This window comes from Andrographis paniculata, unplaced genomic scaffold (assembly GCF_009805555.1).
Source record: "Andrographis paniculata isolate CXL003 unplaced genomic scaffold, ASM980555v1 Contig35END, whole genome shotgun sequence".
Classification (NCBI taxonomy): domain Eukaryota; kingdom Viridiplantae; phylum Streptophyta; class Magnoliopsida; order Lamiales; family Acanthaceae; genus Andrographis; species Andrographis paniculata.
Window position 1 is genome coordinate 32408 of NW_026137568.1, and position 12340 is coordinate 44747.

A 12340-nucleotide genomic window follows, 5' to 3' on the forward strand; every position below is an offset into this window, starting at 1 on the left:
TTTTTTTTATGAATTTGAAAAAAAAAATTAATTTAAGGGGGTGTTTGGCAAATAACTTTTTGAAGAGCTTTTAGTTTATTGAACAATTTTTAACAGTTTGACCAGTCAAAAAGCTAATTTAGGTGTTTGATAAATTAGCTTTTTGGAATAGCTTTTTGGACCCAAAAAACTAATTTATGAAAAGCTAACTTTCCAACGTTTTGAAATAATTTTTCTTATTCTTTATATGCCCTTAAAAATTTATTATAAATTTTAGACAAATAAATGTATTTTAACTATTTATTAATTATATTAGAATATTTTATTATATTATAGTATTACTTTTATAAATTTAAAATAATTGATTTTTATATAAAAATTATTTTAATTATAAAATATATAAATTTATTAAATCAACATAAAATAAAAATATAAATATTAATAATTTATTTTTTATTAAAATTACATTATATAAATTTTATACTAAACATAAATTAAATAAATTAAATTTATTAAAAATTATAAATATAATGAACTAATCGATAACTAATATAATAAATATATACACGAAAAATTTATTATTTTATATTTTACATCATTTTTAATAAAAAAATTATTTATATATTTTAATAAAAATATATTATATTTTAAATCTAACTGTAATAAAAATAAATACTTTTAATAACACTGTTACAATTTTCAATAACTAATAACAAAAAATTTTAAACATTCTAAACTCAAAAGAACATAATTGAATATGTTAGAAACAAGAATAAAATAGAAATGTTTTCAATTGTCATTTTACGTATAAACAGCTAATATCAAACAATTGTTTTACCAAACATTTTAATACAAACAGCTAATCGAATCAGCTAGTCAAACCAGCTAATTGAATCAGCTAAGAGCTATCAGCTAATTGAATCAGCTAATCAAACATGCCCTAAATTTAATATGAAAATAATATTTGATGTAATATTTTGTGAGAAAAAAAAAATATTTTTTTTTCAAGAAAAAAAAACAGAATTTAAATAATAAAATTTCATAAAATTTCATAAAAGAAACATATTTTCAATCTTTTCCCGTTCCTTAAATATTCAAACTAATCCCACGCAAAATCTTGCTGCTACCGACTCAATTCCATTCAAAACCTCCATCCGACTCTGATTCATTGAGAGCCCTGACCGATATTTTAAGGACTCCGGGCGAAATGAAATTCAAGACCATTTAAATATATATAAATAATATTTTCTTTGTTATTTAAATTTATTTATATATTTTTAATTATTATTCAAATTTATTTTTATTTTATTTTTTTTAAGTAAAACAATACCATTTTTTCTTTAATATAAAAGGAAAAACTTCTATTTTTACATGACGTGTGGAGTAATATTATTTTACTAATAATAAAATATAAATTTAAAAAACAATTTTTCAGTATTTTTTTATGTCAAAAATATCAATAATAATTGTCTAATACTTAATTTTTTTAAGGAAAAAAAAAAAGATTAAACAAAGATAAAAAATTTCTAAATATATATAAATGATACTCTATATTTTAGCTATAATAAAATATAAATAATTAAATAAAATATTTTTTTCTAGCATTTTTAGATAAAATAGCAATAATAATATTAATATTAATTGTCTAAGATTTAAAACAAAAATTAGAAGGTCCTAAATATATATAAATGATATATTTTTTTATCTATAATAAAATATAAATAATTAAATAAAATATCTTTTTCTAGCATTTTTAGATAAAATAGCAATAATAATATTAATATTAATTGTCTAAGATTTAAAACAAAAATTAGAAGGTCCTAAATATATATAAATGATATATTTTTTATCTATAATAAAATATAAATAATTAAATAAAAGAAATTTTCTATCATTTTTATATACAAAATAATTTTATCTAATTTTTTCTAATGCACAAAAAAATATTTTAAAAAATTTTAAATTTTGAAAGTACATGAATTTAAACTCATATATAGCACTTAATCAACAAGTCATATTCCTTTATATTTACATTAAAATCAAATAAACTATTTATCAAATAAACTATATATATACATAAATAGTTTATATATAATATAAATAAGTAATGACCCCTAATTAAATTGGGAATAAGTAATGAATACTTATTTAAATTAGGTCCTGGAAGGAGGCGCCCTTAAGTCCGCCAAGGGCCGCCCTGCTTCTGAGCGGATGATTTGGCTCCAATCTTTACGACTCTTTAATATTTAAATTAAATCTAATTGATTAATATTAAATTTAGTATTTATATTTGATTTGATTATATTAAGGGTTTGTTTCTTTTAACCCCTAACATCATATTTTTACTATTTGAATTTTACATTTCTCAAAAAAAAAAAAAAATACAATTATTTCTCTCACAAAATATTTCCTAAATTATTATTAGTTAAATTGATAGAATATGCTATAACTCTAAAAATTAGGCAAAAGATAATATAATATCAAAACGTTCAATCTAAAATATTACCAGAGGTAAACAAACCTTGGTCGATAATCAAGAATAATGCAGCACGCAACAATGAAACATAAGCCAATGTGCTGTTAGCCATAAAGCCTGTTGACGTCGTGATCAATTGAGCCATGCTTTAGCTGGTGGAATGTGCATGTATCATGAGCAAGCGACTGCACCAACACCCAAACAATAGCATCAAGATGCACACCACTAAAAGTAATTGGTGCTCAACGCTCAAAGTGCAACGAAACTATCTACAAGCCACACTGATCCTGGGCTATAACAGGTCTCTCGCAAATATTCCACACTACTACTGATATAATGCAGATAATACAACTGTAGTTACAAGGATGAAATTTATTTGGTTGTGTTTTCACAACCACCACTATCCATATACAATAACCTTCCCCCCTCATTTTGAAAACATCACATCAAACACTCATTTTTATTTGAAATGTTATATCTAGAATTTATTATTTTATTTTTATTCAAAATATGAGATCAAACACCTATTATCTCACATCAAATGACTATTTTAATTGATTTATGTTGGATAGACAAAAAACTCAGGATCGCATTTATGCCCAAATATGATTGGAAACTAATAGCAACCAACACACTAAAAAATGAAGAATATTTCTGAATTATGGAAAAACACCAAGTACATGCTAAAAAAGAAAAAAGGCCCAACCTTCTATTGCTTACTAACTAGCTACACTGAAAGCAAGTAAATGGTAAACAAAATCTGAAACTAAATTAAGACCCGTGGTCTCCTTGTGATTAAATGACCCAAATTAGAATTAACACTTGCCAGATCTCTTGTAGCTAAAAATGGAATAAGACAAGTACATATTAACCTACATACCTGTTCTTGAGCTCGGAAATACATGAAAGGGGTATAGTGGAGGAAATTAGAAACCCTCGAGGTATAAATATCTGCATACCTGCAACATGGGAAGGAAGGTACTTTAGATGAAAGTTAGCATGTTTAACTACCATTCATGTGAGAGTCATTTCATACTTCTCAATCTGTCTCATTAAATGGCTTTTGTCCCACAGGCCTGCTCGGGAAAGAAAACCCCACCTGAATTTTAAAAAATATATATATATACATATATATACAAAAATGAAAAATAAGAACCGCCTTTCCAGCTATGTTCTAATAAGAAAATGGTGCATATTTATGCAGTGAACTTGAAGAATGTTCAACTTTGCCTGCAGCGTGAAACAATAAAGCACCTATTATTAAAGACATTCCCATCTGATTCCATCAATGGGGCAATCTTGCGATCTAATCTTTGCATCACAATTAGAAGTTTCTGAATGCTTCCTGTGAGTTCCCTATCATCCATATGAGTGGCAGCGACGGTCTGAAGGAAAAAACAGCATTTCCTCAAACAAGCCTCGCATCACATTCAAAAGCAAAGGGATAATAATGAACACACATACAACAGAGGTTGATTTCAATCTAACTGATACAAACATGCATGATTTACCACATAATTTTGTACGGCACGCAAAGACTATTGTATGTTAAACATACAAAATAATCTTCAATGTAATCATCAAAAGATAAATGTCAGTGTCTTTTTGTTTGTTATCACTGGCAACTCCAAGTAGACAAAATGGTGAAAATGGTGTTAACAATCCAAGAGGAAGAGTAAGGTGAAATTTGTGGCAATCAATGAACCTGAAAAATTACAGATCAAGCCAAGTTGCGAGCCCCTCACACCTTTTAACAATATTGTTAGAAATTTTTGGGGAAAATAATGATATTGTGTTATTGATCATCAAAATAAGAAGTCTATATATAGGCAATACAAAGCAGACTCGATAGACTCAAATCTAAGTAATCTAATCTGTGAATAAGATCAAATCTAAAATTAAATCAACTAAATCTAAAACCGAATATCTAAAATATTTCAACATCCCCCTTCAAACTCAAGTGGTATAACAGAAACCAATTTGAGTTTGATAAGAAAGTTGAATATAGACGCAAAACAAAAACACAAATAAAAATAATAATTGACTGTCCATCGGAGCCGAAAACGAGATTGCACGCAGGCAACAGACAAGCAGCGGATATATGGCAGATCGTAGATAGATTTCCGGCAACAAACAAGCAAGAAAGATGGCAAATCGCACGCAGGCAACAGACAGGCAATGACAGATGACAAATCGCACGCAGGCAACAAACAGACAGTCGACATATAGTAGATAGCAAACAGATCTCGGTAGATTTCATATGCAGATCGCAGACAAATTTCAGATTGCACGCAGGACCATCTCAAAATCACAAGACCTCTGGGTACAATCCAGGTTGAATGTACCCGGAGAAACACGGGTTGGTAGGCTATATCTACGACATGAGAAAAATAGGCTCTGATACCATATTAGAAATTTTGAGGGGAAATAATGAGATTGTGTTATTGATCCTCAAAATAAGAAGTCAATACAAAACAGACTCAATAAACTCAAATCTAAGTAATCTAATCTATGAATATGATCAAATTTAAATATAAATCTATTAAATCTAAAATCGAATATCTAAAATATCTCAACAAATATCATGATATGTCAACGGCCCTGTGAAAAGCATATAAAATATTAATAACCACTTGGTTGAGTTGTGGTGTTGGACTATGCTCATTACCCCCGTTCATTAAGTTTACAGTTCAGAATTTACATATTCATTGTTGTAACTTGTAATTATACCTAATCTTTGATTAAGAAAGAGTTAGCATATTCTTTTCACATTGCCTCATCTAAACATATCGAGATTGAATGCCATTACATCCAATAGAAACTGTTATCTTGTTATTACCACTAGTTATGTATCGGTGCTATAGCAATTTAACGTGCACTAACATAGAGCCTTTTAACTATTCCTTAGCTTCTCCATCAATAAAATGTTGATTCCAACTTATTCAATCCATGTTATGATCTAGCATCTAGCATATTTAGGGCTTTCATTAGTTTAGCTTTTTCTTAAAGAATACTTTAATTGAAGTTGAACCAAGTAAGCGATAGAGAATAAACATCTGCAATGTAATATGCACTATAAGATCCACCACTACTAACAGGTAGTTTATTACAATCATATGATTGCTTTAAAGTAGTATGGCAAATCATCAAACTCATACTTCTCTAATATGTTAATCCATTAGAGTCATCTTGTTCTAGTTACACAAGTACCCATTTGAATGACATTGGGAAATTTAGAAATAACAAACGGATTATAAATGAAAGACATAAATAAATAAAAACACACAAGGATTTGTTTATTTCGTGGCTCCCATTTGTAGAAGTGTCATTTGCTTTGATCTTTTTTAGGTGAAAAAATTATTGAATGTCATGTTTTTCATAGAAAATAGGTGCTTAGTGTGATATTTTTTTAAGGAACTTAAGAGATAAAATATTTAAAAAAAAAAAAAAAAAAGGAGAGAGATAGAGAGAGAGAGACCAAAACCACCAAGTAAAAAAACCCAGCCTTGCAAAATAAGAGTAAGAATGTGTTGTTGACATTCAGTACACAGTTATATAAAGTTGGTTTGATAATGAAAAGATACGTTTCTATTCATTGACAGGCTTATCATGTTGGAATTAAATACATCATTTAACTATTCAATGTTTACTAGTCAATTCCTTTCTTCTTTAATACAGCAACATTTCTTCACAAGGCATGGACTATTACTTTTTTTCAAGCATGAGAGGGATTTTTTTAAGAAATAAAATTGCAGGTTAGAAAAAGTAATATAGATCTGGAGCCCATATTTAGAATACACACAACTCCTTAAAATGATATATAAGTGACTGTAAATGTTCCTATCGAATTACCTGCGCAGGACGTCCTTTGTTCCGTCTTTGCAGTGCGAGCCGAAGTTGGTTAAAAAGGTCTCCTAAGATCTCCTTTTGATTTATAAGCTCGATCAATGCTGCACGATGACTTTGACTATGAATTAAAGCACTATGCTGCAACGTAAAGCCCAAGACTAGGAAATCATATGAAGGGAATAAACAATGAAAGTTCATAGACAAATAAATTGGCACTTGGAAGTTCTAAGAATGTGGCATGTGCACAACAAATGTAAGAGGCTATCTTAAGGAAATTGCTTGCTAAAATTAATTCACCTCATTAAATGAAATATTGTAATCCATATTTGAAATTATATAGCTATGGCGAAGAACTAATTTGACATTTCTATTGCAAGTTGAACCTTTTTTGTAAGTCTAATCTATTTCACTCTCACCTGGTTTCATCTCAAGTAGAGCGCTAGTTTAATATATAACTATCCTAAAACTAACTATATAATTTGCTAAAACAAGAACCTCAAACCTTGTTTATTCTTGTACTTAGGTCCATAGGGCAATCAGTCTTAGCATAATGAGAAATGCGAATTTAGCATCTCTGATATAGCTTATCAATGACATTTATCCAACAAGTTCAAGTGATAAGAATTCTTCACAAGGGGAATTGTGGACAGCAAAAAAAAAAAACAGGGAATCGCTTTTCCTAATAACTCCTTAATTCTCAGTAAAATAATAACTACTAACCTCCATCTCAAGCTCCCGGCATATTAGTGCTGTACGCCACCGAAAGTGAACCTTAGATTGGCTCACATCAGTATATATATGATCACCAACATATAGAATTTCATCTCCATGGATGCCAAGTGAATTCTCAACCATTTGAGCACTTCCTCCAGAGTAAACCCCCCCTGTTGACAATCAAATGAGAAATGCTTCTAAATGCTTGGTTAAAAAAAGAGAGAGAGAGAACAGAAACGTCAACTGTTCTTATCTCCAAAAAGACCTAACCATTTCATAAGTAAGCAACTGCTGAGAATAACGAAAGAAGAGGTGTTCTGACTTCCTGATAAAAGACAATTTATCAAGGCAAAAAATAATGGGATGAAACCCTGCAGGGTTAAAATGTAAAGCGCAGTTTTTATCAACAAAATTCTATTTCAAAATTACACTACATAGTTTCAAAACGCTTGCATTAAAATAAAGCTGCAGTTAATTAGTTACATTATATCATCTCAATCATGTGAGTAGATATTTCATCAAAAAGTGGGATTGCAGCCGGCATGCATTTAAAGCATCACACCTTACACCAAGAAAAATCACCTGGATGAGCCTTAAAACATGGGCGCATGAGACCTTCATTGGTCACCACTTCATACATAGGGTGTGACATCTGGAAAAATTCTGGCTTCCTAGCAGAGACAATTACCTATAGAAACAATCAACCAACAGATAAAGGCTCTTATAACATTGCCTATGTTTCTTACAAGTTTCATACAATATTCAACTTTCAATTATTTCTCTGTTTATATATAATCACACTGTTGGTTGACTATATAATATATAAAGAATGATGCATTTTTCTAATAGTTTAAAATTTTAGGTGAGATGGTCATTTAACATGCAGTGAAGGAAGTTCCGTATTCGCCCCACCACCCTCTGTCAGTACCACGTGAATTCCTCTACCCATATGCGATGAGAGAATCCTCTTAAAAAATTAGCCACGCGAATGATGCATTTCCTTACTAGCTTAAGCTTTTGAGTGAAATTTGAGATGCTCATTTAACACAAAAAGTATTTATGCTTGCAGATTAGAACCCAAAAATATAATCACTGCCTCATATTTTGTACATCAATCAATATTGTATACAAGATATGACAATCAAATCACGCATCCATTCCAAAAACTGGAATACAGTTTATACTTTGAATCCGTGCTAAAAAGAACTCATTTTCACATACCTAAAAATGGACCTCCTTGTGAGTGATCACCTTGAATTTTATTTAACAGTAAAACAATTTATTGAACAACCGTGTTCAAATCATATATCACATCAAGTTTGAAGAAAGTTGATAAAGCCTCACTAAAACTTTAGACAAAGAAAAGAAAGACACCAAACCGTTTAGTAGGAATCCAACAGCTCCACTTACCATCTCAAACAGATCTTGCCAGTTCATACCATTTGGCAGAAACTTATTGAAAGAATGTTGCATCATTTTTGCAGTGTAGTGATAATCTGAGTTGGTAATAAGCAGGAGTTTTTTTCCAGCCTGTTCAAGAACAGCCAATTTTTGTCCACTAAGAATTTACATAAAAGAATAAATAAATAAAAATAGAGGTAACTATTTCAAAAGTGGACAAAAACATACCTCTTTCTGATCCAGTAGAGCCAAAGGTAGCTCAGGGTCAGGCTCCACAAAGACTTCAGGCATGGACATGATCTCACTCTATGAGAGTCTGTAATTAGATACTTCTGTGCAACTACACATCAAAACTTTCAAATTACTAAGGACGAAATACCTTCAACTGGCCCTCAACATGTGCCCTGAATAATGCTTTACCAACAGCCTACAATAATGTGATGAAGTCAAGGTATTGTAATATGCCTAGGGTCATGGTCATAGTTCAAAAGTTAAACCTTATAAAGCCCCTTGTAATCAAGTGGACCAAGTTCTGATACAATAGCTCCTTCGTCAAGCCTATCGACCATCTGCCCATTAAGTATATTAATTACATCCATTTAATCGAAGAGAGAGAGAGAGAGAGAGGGGGGGGGGGGGGGGGGGGGGGGAGCGAGGAATCATGTGGCACCTGCATGGAAGCTTAAAAGACAGTACAATTTTAGTTGATAAAGTTAATACAAACCAACCTTTGAAGTAAAAGTTTTGTTTTAAGACAAATTAATCGTGCTTGTTTCCAAATGGTTTAATTGAATCAACACAAACATATTTAATCACCTGAACAAACCAAACCCGAACATGAGATGGTCTGTTTGGTGTAGTTCATTTAGAGCTCTAGAATCAGCATAACATTTCAGTTTGAATGTTCAAACGCAGCAAGGCCACAGTTTCTGATACTGAACTACACCATTCCAGGACAAAGTGATAACAAATAAAGCAAGCATCTTGAAGCAAGGATTTCCATTCAAGAAAGCTTGCATAACAGACCATCCACTAAAATTCTGTAAATGTTATACCTGCATATAAGCAACTGCCTCTGAAACAGAGAAGAATGTATTCAGGAACTCCCACCGGCTCTCTTTTCGCAGATCCACAAGCTCTCTCCCATATATCTCACTTTCATGAGGAGAAAGTAAATTGATACAAGCAACTATAACTTATATACGTCATTTGTGCATCACATATCAAACAATTTCAATTGAATAAAAGAGAGATTATTATGAAGAATCTTCCCTAACATATTGATGCAAAATGCAATGCCTGACAAAACCACCATCAGGTAGTGGAAACAAGAAAGCTGTGTTCCCATTCACATGAACTAGCTTTCCAATAAAAGTGTTTCCGTAGAGAAAAAGAAAGTTTGAACCACACCTTACATCTTGAGTTGACAGCATTCTTGTTCCATGCATAGCCCGTTTGACGTATCCAAATCGGTCTGCTTTGACTAAATTTCCTTTCTCTTTATCTATCACTAGGCCTCTAATGACCTACAATGGATGATAAAAGCAGACTCAAGGTCAAACCCAGAATATGCATACCTGTCATATTTTAGACAGGTCATATACCAGTTCTGGGTCAAATGAAAGTCCTTCAACAGGAAACCCCATATTTCCCAAGTTGCCCATGCAATAGTCATAAGCTCTTCCTTCCCAAGCCTGAAAAAGCATAATCCTATGAAATATTTCCAAAAGGAAATGCAAGAGGTTGGATTTAATCAGAAAAAAATTCATCGATGTGTATCGAGTAGCTTTTTTCTTTTGAAACAGCTATTTGAAGTTATTTAAATAAACCCTTTGGAATGAACATCATTTCTGGTAAAATAGTCTATGAAACAAGTATATGAATAGCAGGAAAATATAAAAATAGGTGACAGTTTGGCAGAAACTAGGAATACATACATCCTTATTTTTATGCAGTGATACGGTTCAGTCACCAAATAATTAAAGGATTAAAGTACCCAGAACAAACAGGAAAACCGTTTACTTACCATCACATTATAATGCATCAAGGTGTAGTCCATATCATATCCAATGGCACTAATTGACCTCAGATTAAGTGTTCTGCTGCAGAAAATGCCACGAGGAGAATATCTAGCAGAAAATGGATCCTGCATGTTGATCCAAAAACCTCAAATCAGTATATTCTCCCTAATAAGAAAGAAAAAACCTTGGATGAGAAGAAATGAATAGTTTGGCAAATTTCAAGCTCAAAATATGATTTCTATTCAAAATATACTTTTTCCTCCCAGACTTGGATTGATGCACAAACCCTAGTGGAGCCAAACCCACTGCCCTCTGGACCTATACTCTAAAGTTCAGCAAGAAAGTTTCCAGAGGCTGTGATGACCCTTGTTCAGAAGGGCGGCCTTGTTGATTAAGGAAGATGAAGTTGCATTGAAGAATAAATAAACAACTTCAATATTTTGATCATGACAGATAATTCAGCACCACATAATTCCTAGCATGATGTTATATACACATTAACATGGGGTTTTTGTGCAATGTAGTGATCAGGCTCAATGTGGATCAAGGAAGGTTTAGGTTTTGAAACCCATGAATATTTTGGAGACAATTGACAAAACTATTTCATCAAGGAGCTCGTAAACTAATCCAATATGATTTTATTCTGCATTCTTAAGAAAGAAAAATGCATCGCCATCAATAACATTTGTGAACGAGCATTTCTTCCCCGACTACTTGTCTACTTGTAAGCTTTGATAAAGCTTCATGCATAAATATCTAATCACATAATTTGAAGCCGACCTTTTTCATATCCAAGCATCAACCGTTTTAAATGCTTCTTGGTGTGAAATTTATCAAAACTGACCAAATAAAGTGAGCAGTAAGCAAAACGTAACCGCAATGCCCAAATGATTAAGCAGTTGCTCTGCCTCTTCAGTTTCCATTCTCGCCACCTCCTCGATAGGCCCGTCTAGGCCAGCCTCTTCGTCATCAATTTCTGCAAATACATGCAGGTCATACTTATCACTGGTTAGATTGTAAATCTGTGACTCGGCTTTACTGAACAGTAATTACCTGAATTAAGATTGAGATCGCCTTTGGTGCTCTGGCCGAGGTAGTCAATATCGGCCTTGCTTTGGGGCGTCACAGAGAACACACCACTGTTCTCCGTGGCAGCACATCGATAAGTAATTCTCTTCTTCACTGCGCTAGGAGTCGGAAAGGGTTGAATGTAAGGGAAGCTAACTGCGGGATTTTGAAAGGCTAAAAAGCTCTTTCTACTCCATCCCGAGGTTATGGTCTGGTTGACAGCGGCAGCTGGGGCAGAAGTCATGGTTTTTACCGCCATCCACAAAAGTGAGTCCGGCACCCACGGTATCCAACTGAGTTGCTGCCGTATAGCTTGCTACGATAATTGGGCAGAGGAACTCCACTCATCGCCTCCCAGTCGATGGAACTAGTAGGCGGCGACCGAAGTCAACGCACATGGGGGCTCTGTCTGAACAGACTTGCCCTTTTGCCCATTAGGTTTCGAACCGACGGCCGGTTTCAAACCCCACCACTCGGTTTATAAAATTTACGAACCGTGAGCGGTTAAAACCGACGGTATTTTGACGTCTTGTAAACCTATTACTCACTTCGGTCTCAATACAATAGTAGTTTATTGTGGTTTAAAAAATTGGCACCATTTTACCCTCTACTTTAAAAATAGCGTAGTACTCCTTTGTGTTTTCAAAAACCTAGCGTTTAACCCCCTAACCGCAAAAGTTAATAGAAAGTGGAATACACGCTTGGAATAAGTGAGTAGACTTATTGTTTATCTTAAACTATCCAAATTCCTTAATTTACCCTTTCACTCCCATTAAGTACAACAATTATCTATCAATCAATCTAACACAACCGAAGCAAACCCAGAACACCC

The 12340-nt window shown here is 32.4% G+C and overlaps 1 protein-coding gene across 1 annotated transcript; it reads right to left on the reverse strand.

Annotated features, from left to right (window-relative positions):
* Positions 1–2409: 2409 nt before the first annotated feature.
* LOC127249189 (uncharacterized) lies at positions 2410–11956 on the reverse strand. The gene is made up of 17 exons (XM_051271889.1): positions 11494–11956; positions 11316–11416; positions 10446–10565; positions 10024–10113; positions 9830–9945; positions 9475–9574; positions 8917–8988; positions 8799–8846; positions 8648–8725; positions 8429–8548; positions 7601–7706; positions 7025–7188; positions 6308–6442; positions 3710–3840; positions 3492–3554; positions 3336–3414; positions 2410–2640 (listed from the first exon to the last, which is right to left on the reverse strand). The coding sequence occupies exons 1-17, from the start codon at positions 11765–11767 to the stop codon at positions 2560–2562; spliced, it is 1878 nt and encodes a 625-aa protein (XP_051127846.1). The 5' UTR covers positions 11768–11956; the 3' UTR covers positions 2410–2559.
* Positions 11957–12340: the final 384 nt, after the last annotated feature.

Bases quoted from the DNA above. Each gene is read 5' to 3' on its own strand.
- LOC127249189 (XM_051271889.1), bottom strand. From the start codon at position 11,767: ATGGCGGTAAAAACCATGACTTCTGCCCCAGCTGCCGCTGTCAACCAG. The intron at 7,189-7,600 runs GTGATTTTTCTT...GATTGTCAACAG, and splicing joins ATGTTTTAAGGCTCATCCAG to GGGGGGTTTACTCTGGAGGA. The intron at 3,841-6,307 runs GTAATTCGATAG...TTTTTCCTTCAG, and splicing joins ACAAAGGACGTCCTGCGCAG to ACCGTCGCTGCCACTCATAT.